The following is a 22075-nucleotide window of genomic DNA, read 5'->3' as shown; positions in this document are numbered from 1 at the left end:
TGGAAACAGGTAATCTCTGGGGAAGGAAGCACTTCAAAAGCAAAGCAGAGAACACCGGGGCTTCCTTCACAAGCCATGATAAAAGGAGACGGCCATTTAATATAAATATGGCAACAAAAGACACAGCCTTGGAGTGAAATGGACTCTGGTTTGAACTCCAGCTCAGCCTCTTTCTAGCTGGTCACTTAATCTCCCATTAAATCTTTGTTTTTCTTATAGGAAAATGGAGGTAACAATGCCTATCTCTGAGAATGTCCTATAGGCAAGATCTCTTATTCTTGTTTTACAGATGAGGAAACTATGGCAGAGAGAACATAAGTGTTCAAGTCTTTGAACAATTATAATGTAAATCTGTCTCAAGGAGAATGTAATGGTGTTATGAGTGTAAAGATGGATAAATACTTTCTAAATCCACATGCTTTGCTCAGTTTAGGTTCCTAATATGTATACACCTTCCCAATCTCACCCACAGTAATAGACAATAAGCCTACCCAAGAGATCATGGCTCTTAACCTTGTAGATATTCAACAAGATCAAGGCTAGATGATATTTTAATTTTTTTTTTTTTTTTTTTGGTTTGGACAATGACCATGCCAGGTAAGAGAGGGGGAAAAAATCACACCTCCAGACTATGCCTACGTTTCCTGAAAACTTTTCAAAACACCAGGCTTGAATAAGGAGTAACGCAGTTTAAGAGTTCAGATTTCTTATGGCACAAAGAAGGGGCACAGCTTTCAGCAATAATTAATTTCATCACTGCTCTCCGTGTGTGGTCCTGCGAAATCGTGTTTGGAATACACTTAAAGCAAAAACTAGAGGAAAGTGCATCAGGATTGCCTCCTCCAGGAAAAAGCAGAGAAAAAAATAATTCTGGCAAAGGTGAAGATGATAGACAAAACAAAATACAACTCGAAACCAAAAATCCTCAGCAAGCTCAGAAGAAATGGGCCCAGTTCAACAAAAGTCCCCAAATGATACTGTCACCGTAGGCCTCAGTTCCCTGGGCTCTTTACCCGAAACTTCTCTTCCCCCAGCTTCTCGCCCCTCCTCATCTTTACAGCTTGCCCAGTGCAGTCGTTGCCCCCCAGGCCATGGGAACGCCCCCAGTGGCTCAGAACTTGTAAGAGGCTTCATTTCTTCAAGGACTGTAAAGAAGGGCATGGAGAACCTTTCACAGGGGGATTGTGGGATGTTGCCATTTTAGGTTAGAATCCTAGATTCACTCTTTCACAGAAACACCACATCAAATGATAATTAGCTGGTAATTTCAGCATCATACAGCACTTCAGGTCTGTATTACAAATGGGCTTGGGAGAAGTGATCACTTTAGAGGATGGAAAATGCAGGTTCCAAATGATAACTCATGAGTAACTAAGCTCATTTTTAACTTGATGGCATTCCAAGTTTATGGGCCCACTGATGATTCGTGTAACTTCAACCACTGATTTACTCTCTTTGTCCATACATATTCATTTGTGTATATAATACTGATTCTCTATTGGAACAATAATTTACAAAATTCTATTTAGCATCTGACAAACCTTTCACTTTCAAACTAGTCATACTGTACTCTACACCCCACCCTACCCAACCATGCCCCTCCTCTCAAGGTGAGGAATCCAGAGCCAAGAAATGGGGCAATGTAGAGTCTACCTTTTAACCACGTTCCAGGTTCCAGGACTCTAGGATTTCTTGCCCAAATGACCCCAAGCCCAGTTCCAGAGTCTGGGTGGGTTCCCTGGGTCCATCTTCCCAGAGCACCTCTAGGCATGAGAGGGGGCCAACAGGTGAGTGTCTCTAGCAGATGTGGACACACAGGATAGGGTTTGTGCCAGGTAGTATGGGAAGCATCTAGCCACAGGAAAAGAAGAGAGTCAAGAATAGAAATGGCTGGGCCACGCACAACTCTTTCTTCACTACCATGTTGGGTACAGAACTCAGAGTCGTCTCAGAATTCTAAATCAGAACATGGCCTTGTTGAAGGTAGCTATGCCAAGACGGGAGGAAGGAACATATTGCACTCAAAAGTTACAAATCCAGCTGAGAAACCGTTAAATATCTAGGCACAGCTCACAGACCTCTACTTTATACTCTTGTCCTTTAAATATTAGCAGCAGGCCTTTCTACAGGTACACGGAAAACTAATAGCCCGAAAGCCCTACCGGGAATCTTCTTGGCCCAGCTGATCATGTGTACCAACTCCTTGTCGGCCAGCTTGGTCAGGGACATCATCATGGAGGCCTCAGTGAAGGGCGCGCTGGGGCGGCTGATCAGTACATGGGGTGGCTCAGCCTCCAGGAGGGTGAGCACCAGCTGCTCGGGGCTCAGGGCGTCCAGCAGCAGCTCCCGCACTAGGGGCGCGTGGCTGCCACTCCTCTTGGCCTTGCTGGCGCAGTGCAGTTGCTCATCGGCACTTCTCTGTCTCCGCACAAGGCGGTACCCACATCTCTCTCTCCGGGAGCCTGAAAAGGAAAGCAGGGTCATTCAAATTGTTGGGGTAAAACCGCAGTCAAGTAAAAGAAGCTTGACTTTTATTTTTTGGAGCCTGTGGGGCACGTACCAAAGATTACTATGGTCGTGATTGTACTAGGAAAACCAACGACATAACTTTTCAGGAACTTTTTAGGTCTCCATTTCCAGGTCATCTATAGATACTGACACCATTTCTCTATAAAGAGTGCTCATAAACCTGTTTCCAAACCATGAAATTAGGAATTTTCTTCAGGTAGAAAAATGGGGATATTTCCAAAGGTATCAAATAATATACTTTTAACACATTCTTAAAATGTTTATATGCATGTGTGCATATGTATATATTTCTTTATTCATACTTACACAAGTATATTTCAAATAGCAAATTAAGTGAAAAAATCTGGAAAATATGGAAAAGAATAAATTTTGGCAAAAATTCTTTCAGTCTTTTTAATGCTTTTATATTTTTCCATGTTTTATATACAAAATTTTTTTGTTGTTGTTTGTTTTTGAGACGGAGTCTCACTCTGTCACCCAGGCTGCAGTTCAGTGGCGTGATCTCGGCTCACTGCAACCTCAGCCTCCCAGGTTCAAGCAATTCTCCTGCCTCAGCCTCCTGAGTAGCTAGGATTACAGGTGCCCACCACCATGCCCGGCTAATTTTTATATTTTTAGTAGAGATGTGATTTCACCATGTTTGGCCAGGCTCGTCTCAAATTCCTGACCTCAGGTGATCTGCCTATCTCAGCCTCCCAAAGTGCTAGGATTACAGGTGTGAGCCACCATGCCCGGCCTTTATACACAAAATTAGATTGTAGTATATACACTATTTTATTTTAATCGTATTTTTGAGACAGAGCCTTGCTCTGTTGCCCAAGCTGGAGTGTAGTGATGCAATCACAGCTCACTGCAGCCTTCCTCTCCTGGACTCAAGCAATCCTCCTGCCTCAGCCTCCCAAGTAGCTAGGACTACAGGAACATGCCACCATATCTGGCAAATTTTTAAATTTTTTTGTAGAGATAGGGTCTTACTATGTTACCCAGTGCTCAATAGTTTGACAATCTATTTTCTCAGAACGCATTGGGCATTAAAAATCATTTTTAATGTTTGCTAATCTAACAAGTGACTAAACCATCTTGCTTTACTTTGTATGTTTTAATTACTAGCAAAGTTGATTTATATGCTTGTTCTTTGGATTTGTTTACCTTTTTTTTTTTTTTTTTAGAGACAGGGTCTCTGTCACCCAGGCTGAAGTATGGTAGTATGGTCATGATCACAGCTCACTGCAGCCTCAACCTCCCAGGCTCAAGTGATCCTCCCACCTCAGCCTTCTGGGTAGCTGGGACTACAAGTGTGCACCAACACACCTGACTAATTTTTGTATTTTTTGTAGAGACAGGGTCTTGCCATGTTGCCCAAGTTGGTCTCGAACTCCTGGGCTCAAGTGATCCACTTGCCTTGGCCTCCCAAAGTGCTGGGATAAGCCACCACACCCAGCCCAATAAGTAAGTTTTGGTGATATAGAAACAAGGTGGAACCAAAATACCAAACAATAACATGTAAAATGAGAGAGGAATTATTTTGGTTAGAATTTCTAAGATTCTTTTTTGGGAAGACAGAAGCTTAAATTCTCGAATTAATCAAGAACACATGTTAAAAAGCAGAAATATCATTAAAGGAATTGAAACATGGCCAAGCATGGTGGCTCACACTTGTAATCCCAGCACTTTAGGAGGCCAAAAGTGGTGGGGGAAGGCAGATCACTTGAGGTCAGGAGTTCAAGACCAGCCTGGGCAACAGAGTGAAACCCAATCTCTACTAATAATACAAAAACTAGCTGGACATGGTGGGAGACACCTGTAATCCCAGCTATTTAGGAGGCTGAGGCGGGAGAATCACTTGAATCTGGGAGGCGGAGGGTGCAGTGAGCCAAGATCACGCCACTGCACTCCAGCCCTGGTGACACAGCGAGACTCTGTCTCAAAAGAAAAAAGGGAATTCAAACAGAATGCATGACTTTTAAACTAGTAAAAGAAGAAATAGAAACATAAAAATGTGATCAACTCCCAAAACGGAAGAAGTAGAAAATACATAATAAAATTTTTTAAATCACAAAATAAGGTGATAGAAATGAACCCAAATATCAGTTATCACAATAAACAAAAAATACCAAATTGACCATTTAAGAGTGACCTGAAATCGTACATATTTTTAAATCTAGACATAGATTAGTTGTAAGAGATACAACTAACACACAGGAAAACAAAGTAGACAGACAGAAAAATATATAACAGGCAAAATTAACCAAATAAATTGATGTTACTCTACTGATACCAGACAAATAAACTTTAAGGCAAAAATTATTATTATAGATAAGGAGACTCGTTGCTAGAATATTTTAAAAAGATAAATAATTCTAAACTCATACACTTCAAAACAACCAAGGCCAGGTGCGGTGGCTCACGCCTGTAATCCCAACAATTTGGGTGGCCAAGGTCGACGGATCACCTGAGGTCAGGAGTTCGAGACCAGCCTGGCCAACATGGAGAAACCCTGTCTCTATTACAAATACAAAAGTTACCCAGGCATGGTGGCGCATTCCTGTAGTCCCAGCTACTCAGGAGGCTGAGGCAGGAGAATCGCACAAACCCAGAAGGCACAGGTTGCAGTAAACCGAGATCATGCCATGCACTCCAGCCTAGGTGACAGAGCAAGACTCCGTTGAAAAAATAAATAAATAAACAAACAACAAAACACAGCGTCCAAACACAACACAAAAGTGATTGAAAGAAAAAGAGAAACTGACAGATGCACTATTATAATGGGATATTTAAACCTCTCTCTCAACAGCTGAAAGAGCGAAGAGTCAGAATGCAGAATATTTGAACCACATAATTAACAAGCTTGATCTACAAAGGCCATAGATATTTTGCAAAAATTATCACATACTAGGCAATGAAGAAAATCTTAAGTAAAATAGGCATAAGACCATTTTCTCTGACCATAAGAAAAATGGAAATCAACAACAAAAATATAACTTCCAAATCCCTATATATTTGAGCACCAAAATCTTTATAAGTTTTCACTGGTTAAAGACAAAAATGTAAAATGGAAATTAAGAAAGACACATTATAAGTAAGGATGTCATTAGCATGGTTACCACTTTTATATGAATCTCCCTTTAAAAAAAAAAAAAAAAACCCTAAAAGTTGAAATCTGCAAAATGCTTAGTTTTATACTCCCATCATTGTTTATTCACTAAATTAAATTGTTTACATTTTTAAAATAAATATTAGTTAGAAAATATGAGCAAATTTAAATTATTGGCTACTGGGAAAATTTGTCAGAATTTCCTCTTAACATTGACTAGTTATAGTAGAAGAAAGGGCTCTATTTATTCAGAACATTTGAACCAAATTTACTGCTAAAAGAATTAAAGGCCTAAAATACAATTCATTTTATTAGTAATCAGGTAGAATGCTATGGATATTTAAGGTTAATTATAAACCCAGGATAAAATGGAGCAAAATGTACATTTTTCTTAATTTTTTTTAATATACTTTAGGTTCTGGGATAGATGTGCAGAACATGTAGGTTTGTTACATAGGTATGCACGTGCCATGGTGGTTTGCTGCAAAATGTATGATTTTAAAAAGCACCTTTCTGCCAGGCAAGGTGGCTCATGCCTGTAATCCCCCAGCACTTTGGGAGGCTGAGGCAAGAGGATCACTTGAGCCCAGGAGTTCAAGACTAGCCTGGGCAACACAGTGAAATCCTGTCTCTACAAAAAATACAAAAATTAGCCAGGTGTGGTGGTGCACACACCTGTAGTCCCAGCCACTTGGGAGGCTGAGGTAAGAGAATCAATTGAGCCCTAGGAGGTCAAGGTTGCAGTAAGCCAAGATTGCGCCATTGCACTCCAGCCTGGGTTGCAGCAGAGTGATGCCCTGTCTCAAAAAAAAAAAAAAAAAGTACCTTTCTGATCATACATTTCTTTTTTGTAGAGTACATAAGGATAAAGAACTACAAAACAGATTTATATACCCTTTACATACCCAAAGTGAGAGATTTTGAATTTATATGTTCAAACTTACTTAACAAATTTTCACTGACAAAGTCGAACATTCTAGGTCCTGTAGTGAGTTCTGAGGATTCTAGACTCAATAAATAAAGCCCTTGACAAGGAACTCATTTTTCTATCAAGGATGTTTCTAGTGTTGTGGCTTTGACACTGTAACCTAGGCAGCTGCCTCTGAGTGAGCTTAATGAGCAGCTCCACCAAATAGGAGTGCTCCATATTAGGCAGTGGTAAATAACCCCAGCCAAAGATGATGATGATAGTAGTGATCAACGATACTAATGGCAGCTAATGTCTACTGGAAGCTTCTATGCACCAGGCATTGCATATTGCACATATCCTGACAGCTACCCTACAGTACAGGAGCTATTACTGTCTCCAATGTACAGAGGAGGAACCAAACATAAGCTCAAATACCTTGTCTAAGATGGCATAGCTAGAAAATAGCAGAAGCAGGATCTAAACCCAAGCAGCAACCTAAATCCAGAGCTGGTGCTTTTAACCACTATTTTATACTACCTACCTATCAAATCCCTTTCATGGAAGACTATACAGCAGGTGTATAAAGATATGGCACCCAAAATATGTTGAGCTATTGTCCCAATACAGGGATATAGGCCAAATACATGGCTATTCAGATGGATTTCCTGGCTCCTTACATTTCAGTGTATCCTTATAATGAAGTTTCATCCATAAAGTTAGTCTAGGTGGGTGTTGTCCTACTGTTGTATGACCACATCCACACTTCAGTAGAAAAGGCAAGATCAGAAATTCAGAAGAAAAAGGTGATAACAGACTACATGGTTTCAGAATAAAAGAAGCGGGATGGTGCAGGAGGATCCAACATGCAAGTATAATCTCTAATCCTCCGAGACCCGATGGAAGAAAAAGTGTGCAGAGAGGGTTTTTGGGAGGGCAGATAAGAAGAGTGATGGGAAAGGACACAGACAGAGTTAAGAAAGTTCACCGCTAATGGTCTTTCTCTGTGGTCAGTGAAGGGCAAAATATCCCATTGTATATGTGCAACAACCCATCTCATTTCTTCTGTAATCTCCAAAGAGAATACAGTCTTTTCTTAGACTTTCTGGCTAAATTCAACAAACTTTCTCTCATTCCCTTTTCTATGAAATCTTTAACTATCCCTCTGTACTCTATCTCATGAAACGGTGTTGTATCAAAACTCGTATGAGCTTTTCAGGGAAGGAGAGAGAACAGAAGGAAAACTAAAATTGAGCATCAGGTACTGTGCTAAGTCTTTATATATGTTTTCATACTTATTCTTTACAAAACCCAGTGAAGCAGATATATCTGTTCAGAGATATGAAAACCGAGGGCCAAAGAGGTGATTCAGTAGTTTGAGCACAGTCACAGTCAGCAAGAAGTGATGAAACAAAAATGAAACATAGACTCTATGGGATCCAACCTTCATGCTCTTCCCAGCATCCACTGCCTTAAGCCATGAGGGCTACAGCTGTGCAATGGATCCTAGTATAATAAAAGCATTCTTAAGACTAAGTTGGAAATCACTTTTTAAACACACACACACTCACCTTAAAATATTGTTTAACTTAAAACTTAAAACATTTATTTGCAATCTTTTGTCAGAGTGCCAAGGCTTTCTCTTTATGCATCTGGGCCAATTAGACAAAGTCATTTTTCTGCATAAACATACCCATGAGATATTATCTCTGGATTTTCAGTTTCAGCTTTTTTTTTTTTTTTTTTTTTTTTTTGAGACGGAGTCTCACGCTGTTGCCCAGGCTGGAGTGCAGTGGCGCGATCTCGGCTCACTGCAAGCTCCGCCTCCCGGGTTCCCGCCATTCTCCTGCCTCAGCCTCCTGAGTAGCTGGGACTACAGGCGCCCGCCACCGCGCCCGGCTAATTTTTTGTATTTTTAGTAGAGACGGGGTTTCACTGTGGTCTCGATCTCCTGACCTTGTGATCCGCCCGCCTCGGCCTCCCAAAGTGCTGGGATTACAGGCTTGAGCCACCGCGCCCGGCCGTTTCAGCTTCTTTAAAACAAAAACAGAGCAAGAACCTAGATATTTCTAAGGAATTCTGAATTCAGGATCTCCCAAGGTTTATGTTTTGCTTTGTTTTTTCCCCCCATCTCACCCATATCTATCTCAATAGCTATTAGTCCTTTAAGATTTTATTCAAAACTTTCAACTAAACATCAACCCCCGCCTGACGGAGTCTCACTCTGTCGCCAGGCTGGAGTGCAGTGACATGATCTCGGTTCACTGCAACCTCTGCCTCCCAGGTTCAAGCTAGTCTCCTGCCTCAGCCTTCCAAGTAGCTCGGACTACAGGCGCACGCCACCATGCCCAGCTAATTTTTGTATTTTTAGTAGAGACACGGTTTCACCATGTTGGCCAGGATGGTCTCAATCTCTTGACCTCATGATATGCAGGCCTTGGCCTCCCAAAGTGCTGAGATTACAGGCGTGAGCCACCGCACCCAGCCTCAACTAAACTTTCACAGAAAACAACAAACTTGTCTTTTCCTATTCATGTTTGCACAAATTTTAATTAAATTTTATAATGTAACAATTACAGTGAGTAGAAACAGGTTTGAGAAGAAGCTCACTGGTTTCTGATAAGGATAAAGTGAAGCGGTGGGAATGGAAATGTTTAGGTGTTCGAGAGAGTAACCAATACACACTGTGAGGCTATGGGCACAGGCAGGGTGTTCTACAGAGGAAATGAAGATCATCGGTGACTCTAGGAAGCCAGAGAAGTGTGATCAGATGAAGAGAACTTCTGCAGTAACTGAACTATAATAGCTGAGAGTTCTAATCTGTTACATACACAGAGAAAAAGAAAAGGGCAGAGAATGCTCACGAGGCAGAGCTACTAAGAAATTGTCAGGGAGGGCGGGGCGTAGTGGCTCACGCCTGTAATTCCAGCACTCTGGGAGGCCGAGGTAGGCGGATCACGAGATCAGGAGATCGAGACCGTCCTGGCTAACACGGTGAAACCTGTCTCTACTGAAAATACAAAAAATTAGCCGGGCATGGTGGAAGGCACCTGTAGTCCCAGGTACTCAGGAGGCTGAGGCGGGAGAATGGCGTGAACCCGGGTGGCGGAGCTTGTAGTGAGCCGAGATCATGCCACTGCACTCCAGCCTGGGCAACAGAGCGAGACTACTTCTCAAAAAAAAAATAAAAGAAAGAAAGAAAAGAAAAAGAAATTGTCAGGAAGTAAAGTGATAGATTTTTGCTTTAAATTCAAATAATTACAATGAGAAATTACAGCCAACCACAGGCAAAATACTGGCTAGCAGAAGAATAAGTGCAGGCAGAGCTGCTCGGAGTACATATAAACGAGCAAGTGAGTACAGACAAGTGAACCAAAAGCTAGCCAGGTGGAGAGAGCTGGGTGTTGGCATCTTTGTCAGTTATATACTAAAGTGCTCACTTTTCTTTGTGTATAAAATATATGTGAATATATGTGAGTGTATAAAATACATATGAATATATGTGAATATATTACATATACATATGTATACATCTATTACTGTCATAGAACAAAATCTATGCTGTATGTGCTTTTCATAGTTCCATTATGTTTCTGACTCCTGCATATTTTTCCACTTCTAGAAAGCTAGACGAGGGGATAGGTATGAGCCTCCCCATGGCTACCCCAGTAACCCACAAGATATTCTACTTTTTTGTCACAAGCTTTAACCGTGGACATTTACCAGGATTTCATCCTTAGAACTGGACTTTTCAAGATCACAGACAGATGGCCACCCAGCCCTGTTTGAGGATTCCAGTGGCTAGAAGTCCCCTAAACCATCTGGTGGCCTATTTATTCTGTGGTCAGACCACTTGAACTGTAGAAAGTTCTTCTCTACTTGGAGCCAAAATCTGCCTCCCATAATTTGTTCCCACTCACCCCAGCTCTGTCCTCTGCAGTTACTGTGGATAAGTCAATGCCCCCTCCAATGTGACAACACACAAATACTTAATTACTATGTCCTAAATCTTCTCTCTTCCCGGCTACTGTCCCCGGTTCCTGAGAGGACAGGGCTTTTAGCAAGGCCCATATACAATAAGAAGGGGAGCAAGCACTCACCACACTTCACCATTCCCACTTCATAACACTTCCGAAGTCGGCAGGCCTGGCAGCTCTTGCGCCGGTTTTTATCGATTGTACACTGATTTGTAGCTGGACAAATATAATCATTATGGCCTATAACAGAGTGGGGGGGAAGAAAGATTATTGATACAATCTCTTGGTTAAATCTCTTCCTGGTCAACAACACTGATAACACTTTCCAGCTGAGAGATAGGGGACATCTTCTTAATGACCAGTATAGGTACAAAGGCAAAGTCAAGCTACACTGACACCTTGTTAATGAGTAAAGGAGACCTAGGAACATTTCAATATCCTGGTTTTTGACTAATATGTTATCCTCTGCATATTCTTGGAATTCTCAAAAGAGAGATATAAAAATATATCCATTGGATATGGAAAATGAGACAGTAACATTAAATTGATTTGCTCCAAGTCACAGAACTCAAGAGTTGTAAATCAAGCCATCAAATTCAGCTTTTTATATTCTTTTACATATATCCCTCTTTTGGGTTTAATACAATATTTTAATGGGAATTCATAGTCAAAATAACAAAAGGAACAAAGAAAGAAATTAGCATTCTAAGTAATGACAGAAAGTACTACTATTGACAAGAGTTGTGGTGGATTACTGTTCTCAATTCTTCATTCTCTCCCTCAGCCTTGCGACCCTGCAGTGTACTAGAGTGGGCAGAGAGTAAACACTTCCCTACCAACTGATGTTGGGCTTGACCACAGGACTTTCTATAGCCAATGATATATCAATAGATGTGCTGCTCCAACAGTTTGGCTAGGCCTCTCGAGCTCCTGTGAGGTAGCCACTGGTCCAAGAAGAACGTGGGGACATGTGGAACAGACCTGACCTCCCCAAAAGCCCGGAACCAAGTTTATGAAGTGGAGTTACTCTAAACAACTCAAAGACATAGAAGTACAGAAAATAAGACTCATTGTAGTAAAATCCTAAGAGTTTGAACTTGTTAGTTATATAGCAATCTCTAAGACAATGATATTTTTAATTCTTTTATGCAAGGAAGAGCTAAGAATATTTACATTTCAAAAATCATTTCAGATGCAGTACGAAGAACCAATGCGAGGCAGCAAAGCTGATGAGGCCAGGAGACCAGATGACAGCCTGCTATATTTGTGCAAATGAGAGATGATGTCTGGACGGGGTGTTGCTAGGGAGGATGAGGACAGCTACATGGGTCTGAGAAAGGGTTAATAGAAATTATAACAAAATAGGTGAAAAGCAGAAGTGAAAGTGAGTAGGACATTTTGATGCCTTTCTAATAAACAATATGGCCTGAACATCTTACATTAAGCCTATAATGAACCAGAATTTCAGAGCAGAGAATAAATAAATCTCAATAATAAATGAAATGAGCAAGTCATAAAAGAAAAAAGTCGCAAAAGAATATGTAGGAGAAGACATGAACACAAAGTTCAAAAACAGAGAAAATGAACCTGCATTATTTAGGGATGCATGTGTAGGAGGCAAAACCACACACAGCAAGGAAGGCAGAAATGAGGACTGTCCCACCTCTGCAGGGAGGGAAGCGGGTGTGACAGGAGGGACCACCCAGAGGGATTCTGGGGAGCCATTACATTCTATTTCATTGTTTGAGCACTGGTTACACAGGGATTTGCTTTATAATCATTCTTTAAACTGGACATGTTACATGCAGAATTCTACACGTTAGCATACAATGAAAAGGTAATTTTTCTTTTTTTTTTTTTTTTGAGACAGACTCTTCCTCTATTGCCTAGGCTAGAGTGCAGTGGCATGATCTTGGCTCACTGTAACTTCTGCCTCCTGGGTTTAGGTGATACTCCTACTTTAGCCTCCCAAATAGCTGGGATTCAGGCACCCACCACCACACTCTGCTAATTTTTGTATTTTTAGTAGAGATGGTGTTTGGCCATGTTGGCCAGGCTGGTCTCAAACTCCTGACCTCTGGTGATCTGCCTGCCTTGGCCTCCCAAAGTGCTGGGATTACAGGTGTGAGCCACCACAGCTGGCCAGAAGAGGTAATTTAAAACCTAATTGTAACTCCAATCTTGAAACAGTCTCCACAGTCTCTTATATCTACATGAATCTCTCATGTTGCAAAGAGATATCTGCACTTCTATGTTTGTTGCAGTATTATTCACTATAATGTAAGCAAAGAAGATGTATATGAAGTGCAACAATGTTTTTCAAGCTTTCTTAGGCTCCTTTTCTTCTATTACACTTAAATTATTAACTACACTTCATATCTTTTTTTTTTTTTGAGTTTAAATGCATTTTATTTTTACACAACCTACATGACATGTTTTTCTTAAAAACAATGCCTCTACTCCAAATAAATCACGGTCAAAATAAATGAAGAGCTCAAGATGACATCAGTCCCATTTGTCTTAAGTCCTGGTGTTGTGTGGATGACAAGCAGAAGCCAGTTATGATGACAGGTGATAGATCCAAAGTAATTGCCAAATTTGTTAACATTTTTCCATTTCTAAACCATCCTGAAAGAAAATCATATATGGGGTCACACCATCCTCACGGTAGACCAATAGAGCAACCATGCCATCTGGATTCATGTTTTCACCAATAAAGAACTGGTAGTTTTTGAAATTAGCAAGGATGTGCTTGATTTGTTCTGCAGCCCCTGTCATAAAAGGTTTTACTCTTTCTGGTCTCTGTTCTTCAAGTTTGCCTTTGATTTCATGTAATCTTTGATGTACTTCTTGTAGGCTTCTTTTGTGAAACTTGTTTCCTGCAGATGATGGTTCATGACAATATCGACACCAGTGATTACTGTGCTTTGGGTACCTTTGCCCTCTGGGCCTTTAGCAGAGGCATTCCCACCAATGAGCGAGTCATCAGTGTTACCTTCTGTCCTACTGACCATCTTCCCCTCCACCTCCAGGCACAGCCCATCCACGATCTCCCGGATCTTGTAGATGTCGGAGAACATCTCATCGTGGCTGATGAGGTCCCGGTAGATAATCATGACGGCGACTGAAGGGAGACGACAGCGGCGCTAGCTTATCAGGAGCCCGAAACTTGGAGTGAGCGCGGCGCAGCCCGAGCGGCGCTTGGGGGAAGCGGGGAGTGGGCGGAAAAGCCACTTCATATCTTTTATTTCAAACAATAGCATCTCTAGTATGGCCCAATTTTATTAAAGTGCTTTGATCTATCAATTTTTTTTTTTTTTTCCCGAGACAGGGTCTCCCTCTGTTGCCCAGGCTGGAGTTGCAGTGGTGTGATCTCAACTCACTGCAACCTCCAACTCCTGAGCTTAAGCAATCCTCCCATCTCAGCCTACCATGTAGCTGGGACTCCCACTTTTCCACTCCTACTACCCTTCCTAGCCTCTGGCAACCATTCTTCTACTCTATCTCCTTGAGTTCAATTGTTTTCTTTTTTTTTTGGTGGTGGGGGGGAGATGAAGTCTCACTCTGTTGCCCAGGTTGGAGTGCAGTGGCGTGATCTCGGCTCACTGCAACCTCCACCTCCCGGGTTCAAGCAATTCTCCTGCCTCAGCCTCCCAAGTAGCTGGGACTACAGGTGCATGCTGCCACGCCCAGTTAATTTTTCGTATTTTAGTAGAGACAGGATTTCACTGTGTTGCCCAAGCTGGTCTTAAACTCCTGAGCTCAGGCAATCCACCCGCCTCGACCTCCCAAAGTGCTAGGATTACAGGCATGAGGCACCGCAATTGTTTTCATTTTTAGCTCCCACAAATAAGTGAAAACATGGGACGTTTGTCTTTGTGTGCCTGGTTATTTCATTTAACATGACTTCCAGTTGCATCCATGTCGTTGCAAGTGACAGGATCTCATTCTTTTTTATGGTTAATAGTGGTGTATATGTTCCACATTTTCTTTATCCATTCACCTGTGAATAAACATTTAGGTTGCTTCCAAATCTTGGCTACTGTGAACAGTGCTGCAACAAACATGGGAGTGCAGACATCTCTTCGATACACTGATTTCCTTTCTTTTGGGTACATACCCAGCAGTGGGATTGCTGGATCATAAGGTAGCTCTATTTTCAGTTTTTTTGAGGAAACGTCAAACTGTTCTCCATAGTAGTCATACTAATCTCTATTCCGACCAAGAGTATAGCAGGGTTCCCTTTTCTCCACATCCTCGCTAGCATTTGTTATTTCCCACCTTTTGGATATAAGCCATTTTGACTGTGGTGAAATGATATCTCATTGTAGTTTTGATTTGCATTTCTTTGATGATTAATGATGTTGAACACATTTTTATATACCCATTTGCCATTTGTATATCTTCTTTTGAGAAATGTTTAGTCAGATCTTTTGCCTATTTTTTAATGGGATTATTAGATTTTTTTTCTAGAGTTATTTGAGCTCCATCTATATTCTGATTATTAACCCCTTGTCAGATGGGTAGTTGGCAGATATTTTCTCCCATTCTGTGGGTTGTCTCTTGTTTTCTTTGCCATGCAAGCAGCTTTTTAACTTGATGTGATCCCATTTGTCCATTTTTGCTTGGTTGCCTGTGCTTGTGGGGTATTACTGAAGAAATCTTTGCTGCAACTAATGTCCTGGAGTGTTTCCCCATGTTTTCTTTTAGTAGTTTCATAGTTTGAGGTCTTAGATTTAAGTCATTGATCCATTTGGACTTGATTTTTATATATGGTGAGAGATAGGGGTCTAGTTTTATTCTTCTGTACATGGATGTCCAGTTTTCCCAGTACCATTTATTTAAGAAACTTTTTCCCCAAGGTGTGTTCTTGCACCTTGGTCAAAAATGAGTTAACTGTAGATGTATGGATTTGTTTCTGGGTTCTCTATTCTGTTCCATTGATCTCTAAATGTCTATTTTAGGCTAGTACCATGCTGTTTTGGTTGCTATAGCTCTATGGTATAATTTATAGTCAGGTAATATGATTTTTCTAGTTTTGATATTTTTGCTCAGAATGGCTTCCTTTGGTTATTCTGGATCTTTTGTGGTTCCATACAAATTTTAGGGTTGTTTTTTCTATTTCTGTGAAAACGTCATTGGTATTTTGATAGAGATTGCACTGAATCTGTAGATTGCTTTGGGTAGTATAGACATATTAACAATATTAATTCTTCCAATCCATGAACATAGAATATCTTTCCATTTTTTTGTGTCCTCTTCAATTTCTTTCACTAATGCTTTACAGTTTTCATTGTAGAGACCTTTCACTTCTTTGGTTAAGTTAATTCCCAGGTATTTTATTTTATTTTTAGCTGCTGTAAATGAGATCAGATTTTTTTTTTTTCAGATTGTTTGCTGTTGGCATATAGAAATGCTACCGATTTATGTTGATTATGTATTCTGCAACTTTACTGAATTTATTACATCTAATAGTTTTTTGGTGGAGTCTTTTGATTTTTCCAAATATAAGATCATATCACCTGCAAACTAGGATAATTTGACTTCTTCCTTTCCAATTTAGATGCCCTTTATTTCTCTTTTCCGATTGCTTTAGCTAGGAGTTCCAGTACTGTGTTGAATAACAGTGGTGAAAGTGGGCATCCCTGTCATGTTCCATATAGAGGAAAGGTTTTCAGTTTTTCCCCATTAAGTGTAATAGCCACGGGTCTGTCATATATGTCTGTTATTGTGTTGAGGTATATTCCGTCTATACCAGTTTTTTAGGGTTTTTATCATGAAGAGATGTTGAATTTTATCAAATGCTTTTTCAGCATCAATTGAAATTATCATATGGTTTTCAACCTTCATTCTGTTGATATGTTGTATCAAATTAATTTTCATATGTTGAACCATCCTTGCATCCCTGGGATAAATTCCACCTGGTTATGATGAAAAATCTTTTGAATGTGTTGAGTTTGGTTTGTGTTTTATTGTGGATTTTTGTATCAATATTCATTGGGGATATTGATCATATTCTTTTGATGTTTGTCTGGTTCTGGTATCAGGGTAATACTGGTCTCACGGAATGATTTTGAAACTATTCCCTCCTTCTCTATTTTTCAGAATTGTTTGAATAGGATTGGCATTAGTTCTTCTTTAAATGTTTGCTAAAATTCAGCAATGAAGCCATCAATCCTGGGCTTTTCTTTGCTGAGACTTTTTTTTTTTTTTTTTTTTTTTTTTTTTTGGAGAGCTGATAACACTCCATCACCCAGGCTAGAATGTAGTAGAGCAATCTTGGCTCACCACAGCCTTGACTTCCTGGTCCCAAGCAATCCTCCCACCTCAGCCTCCTGGAGAGCTGGGACTACAGGTGTACACCACCACACCTGGCTAATTTCTTTTCTTTTCTTTTTTATTTTTTTTTTGTAGAGATAGGGATCTCCCTGTGTTGCCCAGGCTAGTCTTGAACTCCTGGGTTCAGGTGATCCTCCAACCTTGACCTCCCAAAGTGCTGGGATTATAGGTATGAGCCACTTATGCCCAGCCTGCTGGGAGACTTTTTATAACAGCTTCGATCTTGTTACTTGTTACTGGTATGTTGGAGTTTCGGATTTCTTCATGGTTCAATATTGACAGGTTTTATGTGTCTAGAAATTTATCCATTTGTTCCAAGTTTTCCAAATTATTGGCATATAGTTGCTTATGATAGCCTCTAATGATCCTTCAGATTTCTGCGGTATCAGTTGTAATGTCTCCTTTTTCATCTCTGATTCTATTTGGCTCTTCTCTCTTTACTAAAAAATATTAGTCTGGTTAAAGGTTTGTCAGGTTTATTTTCTCAAAAAAAAATTCATATTTTGTGAATCTTTTGTGTTGTTTTCTTGGTTTCAATTTCATTTATTTCTGCTTTGATCTTTTTATGAATATTTCTTTTCTTCTATTAATTTTGGGTTTGGTTTGCTCTTGCTTTTCTAGTTAAGATGCATCATTAGGTTGTTTACTTCAAGTTTTTCTACTTTTTTGATTGATACAGGCACTTAAGCTATAAACTTTCCTCTTAGTACAGCTTTCACTGTATCCTATAGGTTGTGGCATGTTGTGTTTTCATTATCACTTGTTTCAAGAAATTTTTAATTTCCTTCTTAATTTCTTCATTGACAGACTGGTTGTGTTCAGGAGTTTAATTTCCATGTTTGTATAGTTTCCAAAATTCTTTATTGATTTCTAGTTTTATTCCATTGTGGTCAGAGAAGGTACTTGATTTGATTTCATTTCTTGAAAATGTTTTAACACTTGTTTTGTGGCCTACCATATGGTATATCCTTCAGAATGATCCATGTGCTGAGGAAAAGAATGTGTATGTTGCAGCCACTGGATGAAATATTCTGTAAATATCTATTAGGTCCATTTGGTCTTTAGTGCAGATTAAATCTGACATTTCTTTGTTGATTTTCTGTCTGGATGATCTGTTCAATGCTGAAAGTGAAAGTGGGGTGTTGAAGTGTCCAGCTATTACTGTATTAGTCTGTCTCTCTCATTAGCTCTAATAATATTTGCTTTATATATCTGGGTGCTCCAGACATATTTACAATTGTTATATTCTCTTGCTGAATTGACACCTTTATTATTAGTGACCTTTTTTGTCTCTTTTAATTTTTGTCTTGAACTCTATTTGGTCTGGTGTAAGTATAGCTACTCCTGCTCTTTTTTGGTTTCCATTTGCATGAAATATTTTTTTCCATCTCTTTATTTTCAATCTACATGTGTCTGAGGCAGGCTGATCTCCTGAGGTCAGGAGTTTGAGACCAGCCTGACCAACATGGTGAAACCCTGTCTCTACTAAAAATACAAAAATTAGCCGGGTGTGGTGGTGGGTCCCTGTAATCCCAGCTACTTGGGAGGCTGAGGCAGGAGAATCCCTTGAACCTGGGAGTTGGAGGTTGCAGTGAGCCAAGATTGTACCATTGCACTCCAGCCTGGATGACAGAGTGAGACTCTGTCTCAAAAAAAAAGTTGTTATAGTTACTGTTTTTCATTGGTTCTTCCTTTAGGCTTTCTACTCAATATATGAGTAGTTTACAAACCACAATTAACAGTGTTACACTATTCTGTGGTTTTCTATGTACTTACTATTACCAGTGAGTTTTGTACCTTGAGATGATTTCCTATTGCTCATTAACATCTTTTTCTTTCAGACTGACGAACTCCCTTTAGCATTTCTTGTAGGACAGGTCTAGTGTTGATGAAATCCCTTAGCTTTTGTCTGTCTGGGAAAGTATTTCTCCTTCATGCTTGAAAGGTATTTTCACTGGATACACTATTATAGGGTAAAAATTTTTTCCTTTGTCACTTTAAATATGTCATGCCTCTCTCTCCTGGCCCGTAAGGTTTCCACTGAAAAGTCTGCTGCCAGATGTTGGAGTGCTGTTGTATGTTACTTGTTTCTTTTTTTCTTTTTTTTTTTTTTTTTTGAGACAGAGTCTCGCTCTGTCACCCAGGCTGGAGTGCAGTGGCCATCTCGGCTCGCTGCAAGCTCCACCTCTCGGGTTCACGCCATTCTCCTGCCTCAGCCTCCCGAGTAGCTGGGACTACAGGCGCCTGCCACCACGTCCGGCTAATTTTTTGTATTTTTAGTAGAGACAGGTTTATCTTGCTGCTTTTAGAATTTTGTTTCTTTCTTATCCTTGAGTTTAAAGATGAGAGATCATGTAATAAAATCATTCTAACATTCCTATGAAAAAACAAGAGAAAATGGCTAGGACATTTTTTAACTTGTACCAGCAGGTGTTAAATACATTATAACACTATAATAGTTCAAATAATGTAGAATCTTGTAAAATAGTTCTTATACAAGAATGAAGAGAGAGATCAATGGAACAGTCAGAATAAAAAGCTAGTATAGCCGGGCGCGGTGGCTCAAGCCTGTAATCCCAGCACTTTGGGAGGCCGAGACGGGTGGATCACGAGGTCAGGAGATCGAGACCATCCTGGTGAACATGGTGAAACCCCGTCTCTACTAAAAAATACAAAAAACTAGCCGGGCAAGGTGGCGGCGCCTGTAGTCCCAGCTACTCGGGAGGCTGAGGCAGGAGAATGGCGTAAACCCGGGAGGCGGAGCTTGCAGTGAGCTGAGATCCGGCCACTGCACTCCAGCCTGGGCGACAGAGCCAGACTCAGTCTCAAAAAAAATAAATAAATAAAATAAATAAATAAAAAGCTAGTATACATAAGAACTTTGTATATCATATTTATACATATGTAGAGAAACAAAATCCAATGGAAACATGAAGAGATGCACAAAATCATCATCAGGGAAATGCAAATTAAAACCACAATGAGATGCTACTGCATACCATTAAAAGGGCAAAAATTGAAAAGACTGACAATATCCAGTTTTGACAAAGATGTAAAGCAACGGGAACTCTCTCATACATTGTTGTCAAGAATGCAAAGTGGTCCAGCCACTTTGGAAAACAATTTGTTAGTTTCTTATAAACATATACTTATCTTACAACTAGCAGTTTTACACGTAGGTACCCAAGAGAAACAAAATCATATGTCTGCACAGAGAGATATGCATGAACGCTCATAACAGTTTTATTCAAAATAGCACAAAACTTTAAACAATGCCAATGAATGAATGAACAGTGATATATCTATACATTGCAATATTATTCAGCAACAAAAAGGAATGAACTACTGATACATGCAACAACACAGATAAATCTCAAAAGCATCATAAGTAAAAAGCCAAATTGAAATACAGTATGACATTCTCAAAAAGGCAAAACTAGAGGGACAGAAAACAGACCAGTGATTCCCAGGGCCAGGGAAATTCAGGAGAAATGGGTTGCAGTGGACATAAGCGAATTCTGGGGGGTGATAATAAATTCCCATCTTAATTATGGTGGTGGTTGCATGACTACACATATTTTCAAAACTCATAAATCCATATAATTAAAATAGGTAAATTTTATCGTATGCAAATTGTATCTCAAACTCAGCTTTTTAAAATTGACTCCCATATTTTAAAAATCAATGAAAAATGAATGGATTTATTCAGTAAAATGATGTGGAGAAAATTAACTATTTAGAGATAAATACATTTGATTATTTCATTCAGTATGCCAAAATAAATTCCTTTTGAATTAAATAATAAAATGTAAAAACAAACTATTAAATAACAAAACATAGGCAAAAGTTTATATAATGCCTGGGTGTGAAAGGACTTTTTAGGCTTAAAAACTATATACAAAACTATCAAAGTTGGTAATATTTGACTATTTAAAGATTAAATATTTCTGTATGTCAAAATCAGAGTCAAGTGGAAAAAATATTTGTCATACATGTAATAATAGGTTAATATATGAAGCACACAATTTAAAAGGAAAATGTCAGAACCCCATAGAAAAATGGGCAAAAGCTCTGAATAAAAAAGATAAAACAGAAAATACAAATGACAGATAAATTTATGAGAAAACATTTACCTCACTAATAAAGAGAAGCAAATTAAAACCAAAAGATACCAATGTAGCAAGGTTTTTTCTTTTTGATAAGACTCAATGCTACCAAGAGGTTGGTAAAAGAGACACACATGCTGCTGGCAGAAGAGCAAGTCTGTACAACCTTCTTGAGACTTGAACACTTGAAAACATCTGTCAAGAACTTTAAACATTAATATACTCTGATCCCACAGATTTGTTCTAAAAATATATCCAGAGAAACTATTAGAGATTTTTTCAAAACTTCATTAGCAAATAAATTAACCACAGCATTGTTTAAAAAACTGAAAATAATTGATAAGGTCTTCAACAATAAAGAGTTAAATAAATTAAATCTGATAAGATAGAATATTACACAGTTGTGAAAAAAGTCTCTGGAAATTTAACCACAGAAATGCTTATAAGACAATATTAAGTGAAAAAGGATACAGAACTCTGTATAAGCCCAATTAATTTTGAAAAATCATATGCAAGGAATTGTTAAGTGCTACTGGTGAGCAAAATGGACAAAAACCCTGGTCCTCATGGAATCTGTAATCTGTTGTCTTGCTCACCACTGTATCCATAGAGCCCAGTACAGTGCTCAACAAATATTTGTTAAAGGAACACCAACAGGAAAGAGAACAAAAAGGAAAGGATAAGCTTGAAAAATAAGCCGCGCCTTCATCTGGACCAGACAAAGTGATGAGGTCGCTCTCCCTATTTTCTCCTTCCTCTGTGCTCCATAACCCAGGAGAGAAACAGCGGCACTTATCAGTCTGACGGCAACTCATTGTGTGAGGAAGCCAACAAAGTATCAATGGAACAGCAAGCACAACACAGCTTCCAGTGCATTTGTACAGTGAAGGGGACAGATACATGACTAAGATATGGTCAATTAGCTTATAAATCAAGTTAGCAAGACAAATTCAAAATCATAAAAAATAAAAGAATGGGCCAGACGCGGTGGCTCACGCCTGTAATCCCAGCACTTTGGGAGGCTGAGGTGGGCAGATTATGAGGTCAGGAGATCGAGACCATCCTGGCTAACATGGTGAAACCCGGTCTCTATTAAAAATACAAAAAATTAGCCGGGGCCGGG

The 22075-nt window shown here is 39.6% G+C and overlaps 1 protein-coding gene and 1 pseudogene across 5 annotated transcripts in view; both read right to left on the bottom strand.

Annotated features, from left to right (window-relative positions):
• Positions 1 to 22075, bottom strand: part of LOC105473690 (estrogen receptor 2) — an 83534-nt gene that overhangs the window by 31030 nt on the left and 30429 nt on the right. For 3 of the 5 annotated variants that reach the window (XM_071100041.1, XM_071100042.1, XM_071100043.1), the window contains 3 exons: positions 10631 to 10747; positions 5055 to 5171; positions 2163 to 2462 (listed from right to left, as the gene is read on the bottom strand). In XM_071100041.1, coding sequence (XP_070956142.1) covers positions 2163 to 2462; positions 5055 to 5171; positions 10631 to 10747 — 534 coding nt within the window. The remainder of the gene's footprint in view (positions 1 to 2162; positions 2463 to 5054; positions 5172 to 10630; positions 10748 to 22075) is intronic. The other 2 variants (XM_071100044.1, XM_011727615.3) reach the window with 1 other exon arrangement.
• LOC105473689 (translationally-controlled tumor protein-like) lies at positions 12888 to 13707 on the bottom strand (annotated as a pseudogene).

The sequence above is a fragment of the Macaca nemestrina genome, chromosome 7 (assembly GCF_043159975.1).
Source record: "Macaca nemestrina isolate mMacNem1 chromosome 7, mMacNem.hap1, whole genome shotgun sequence".
In the NCBI taxonomy this organism is placed as follows: domain Eukaryota; kingdom Metazoa; phylum Chordata; class Mammalia; order Primates; family Cercopithecidae; genus Macaca; species Macaca nemestrina.
This window is presented reverse-complemented; position numbering and strand designations above follow the sequence as displayed.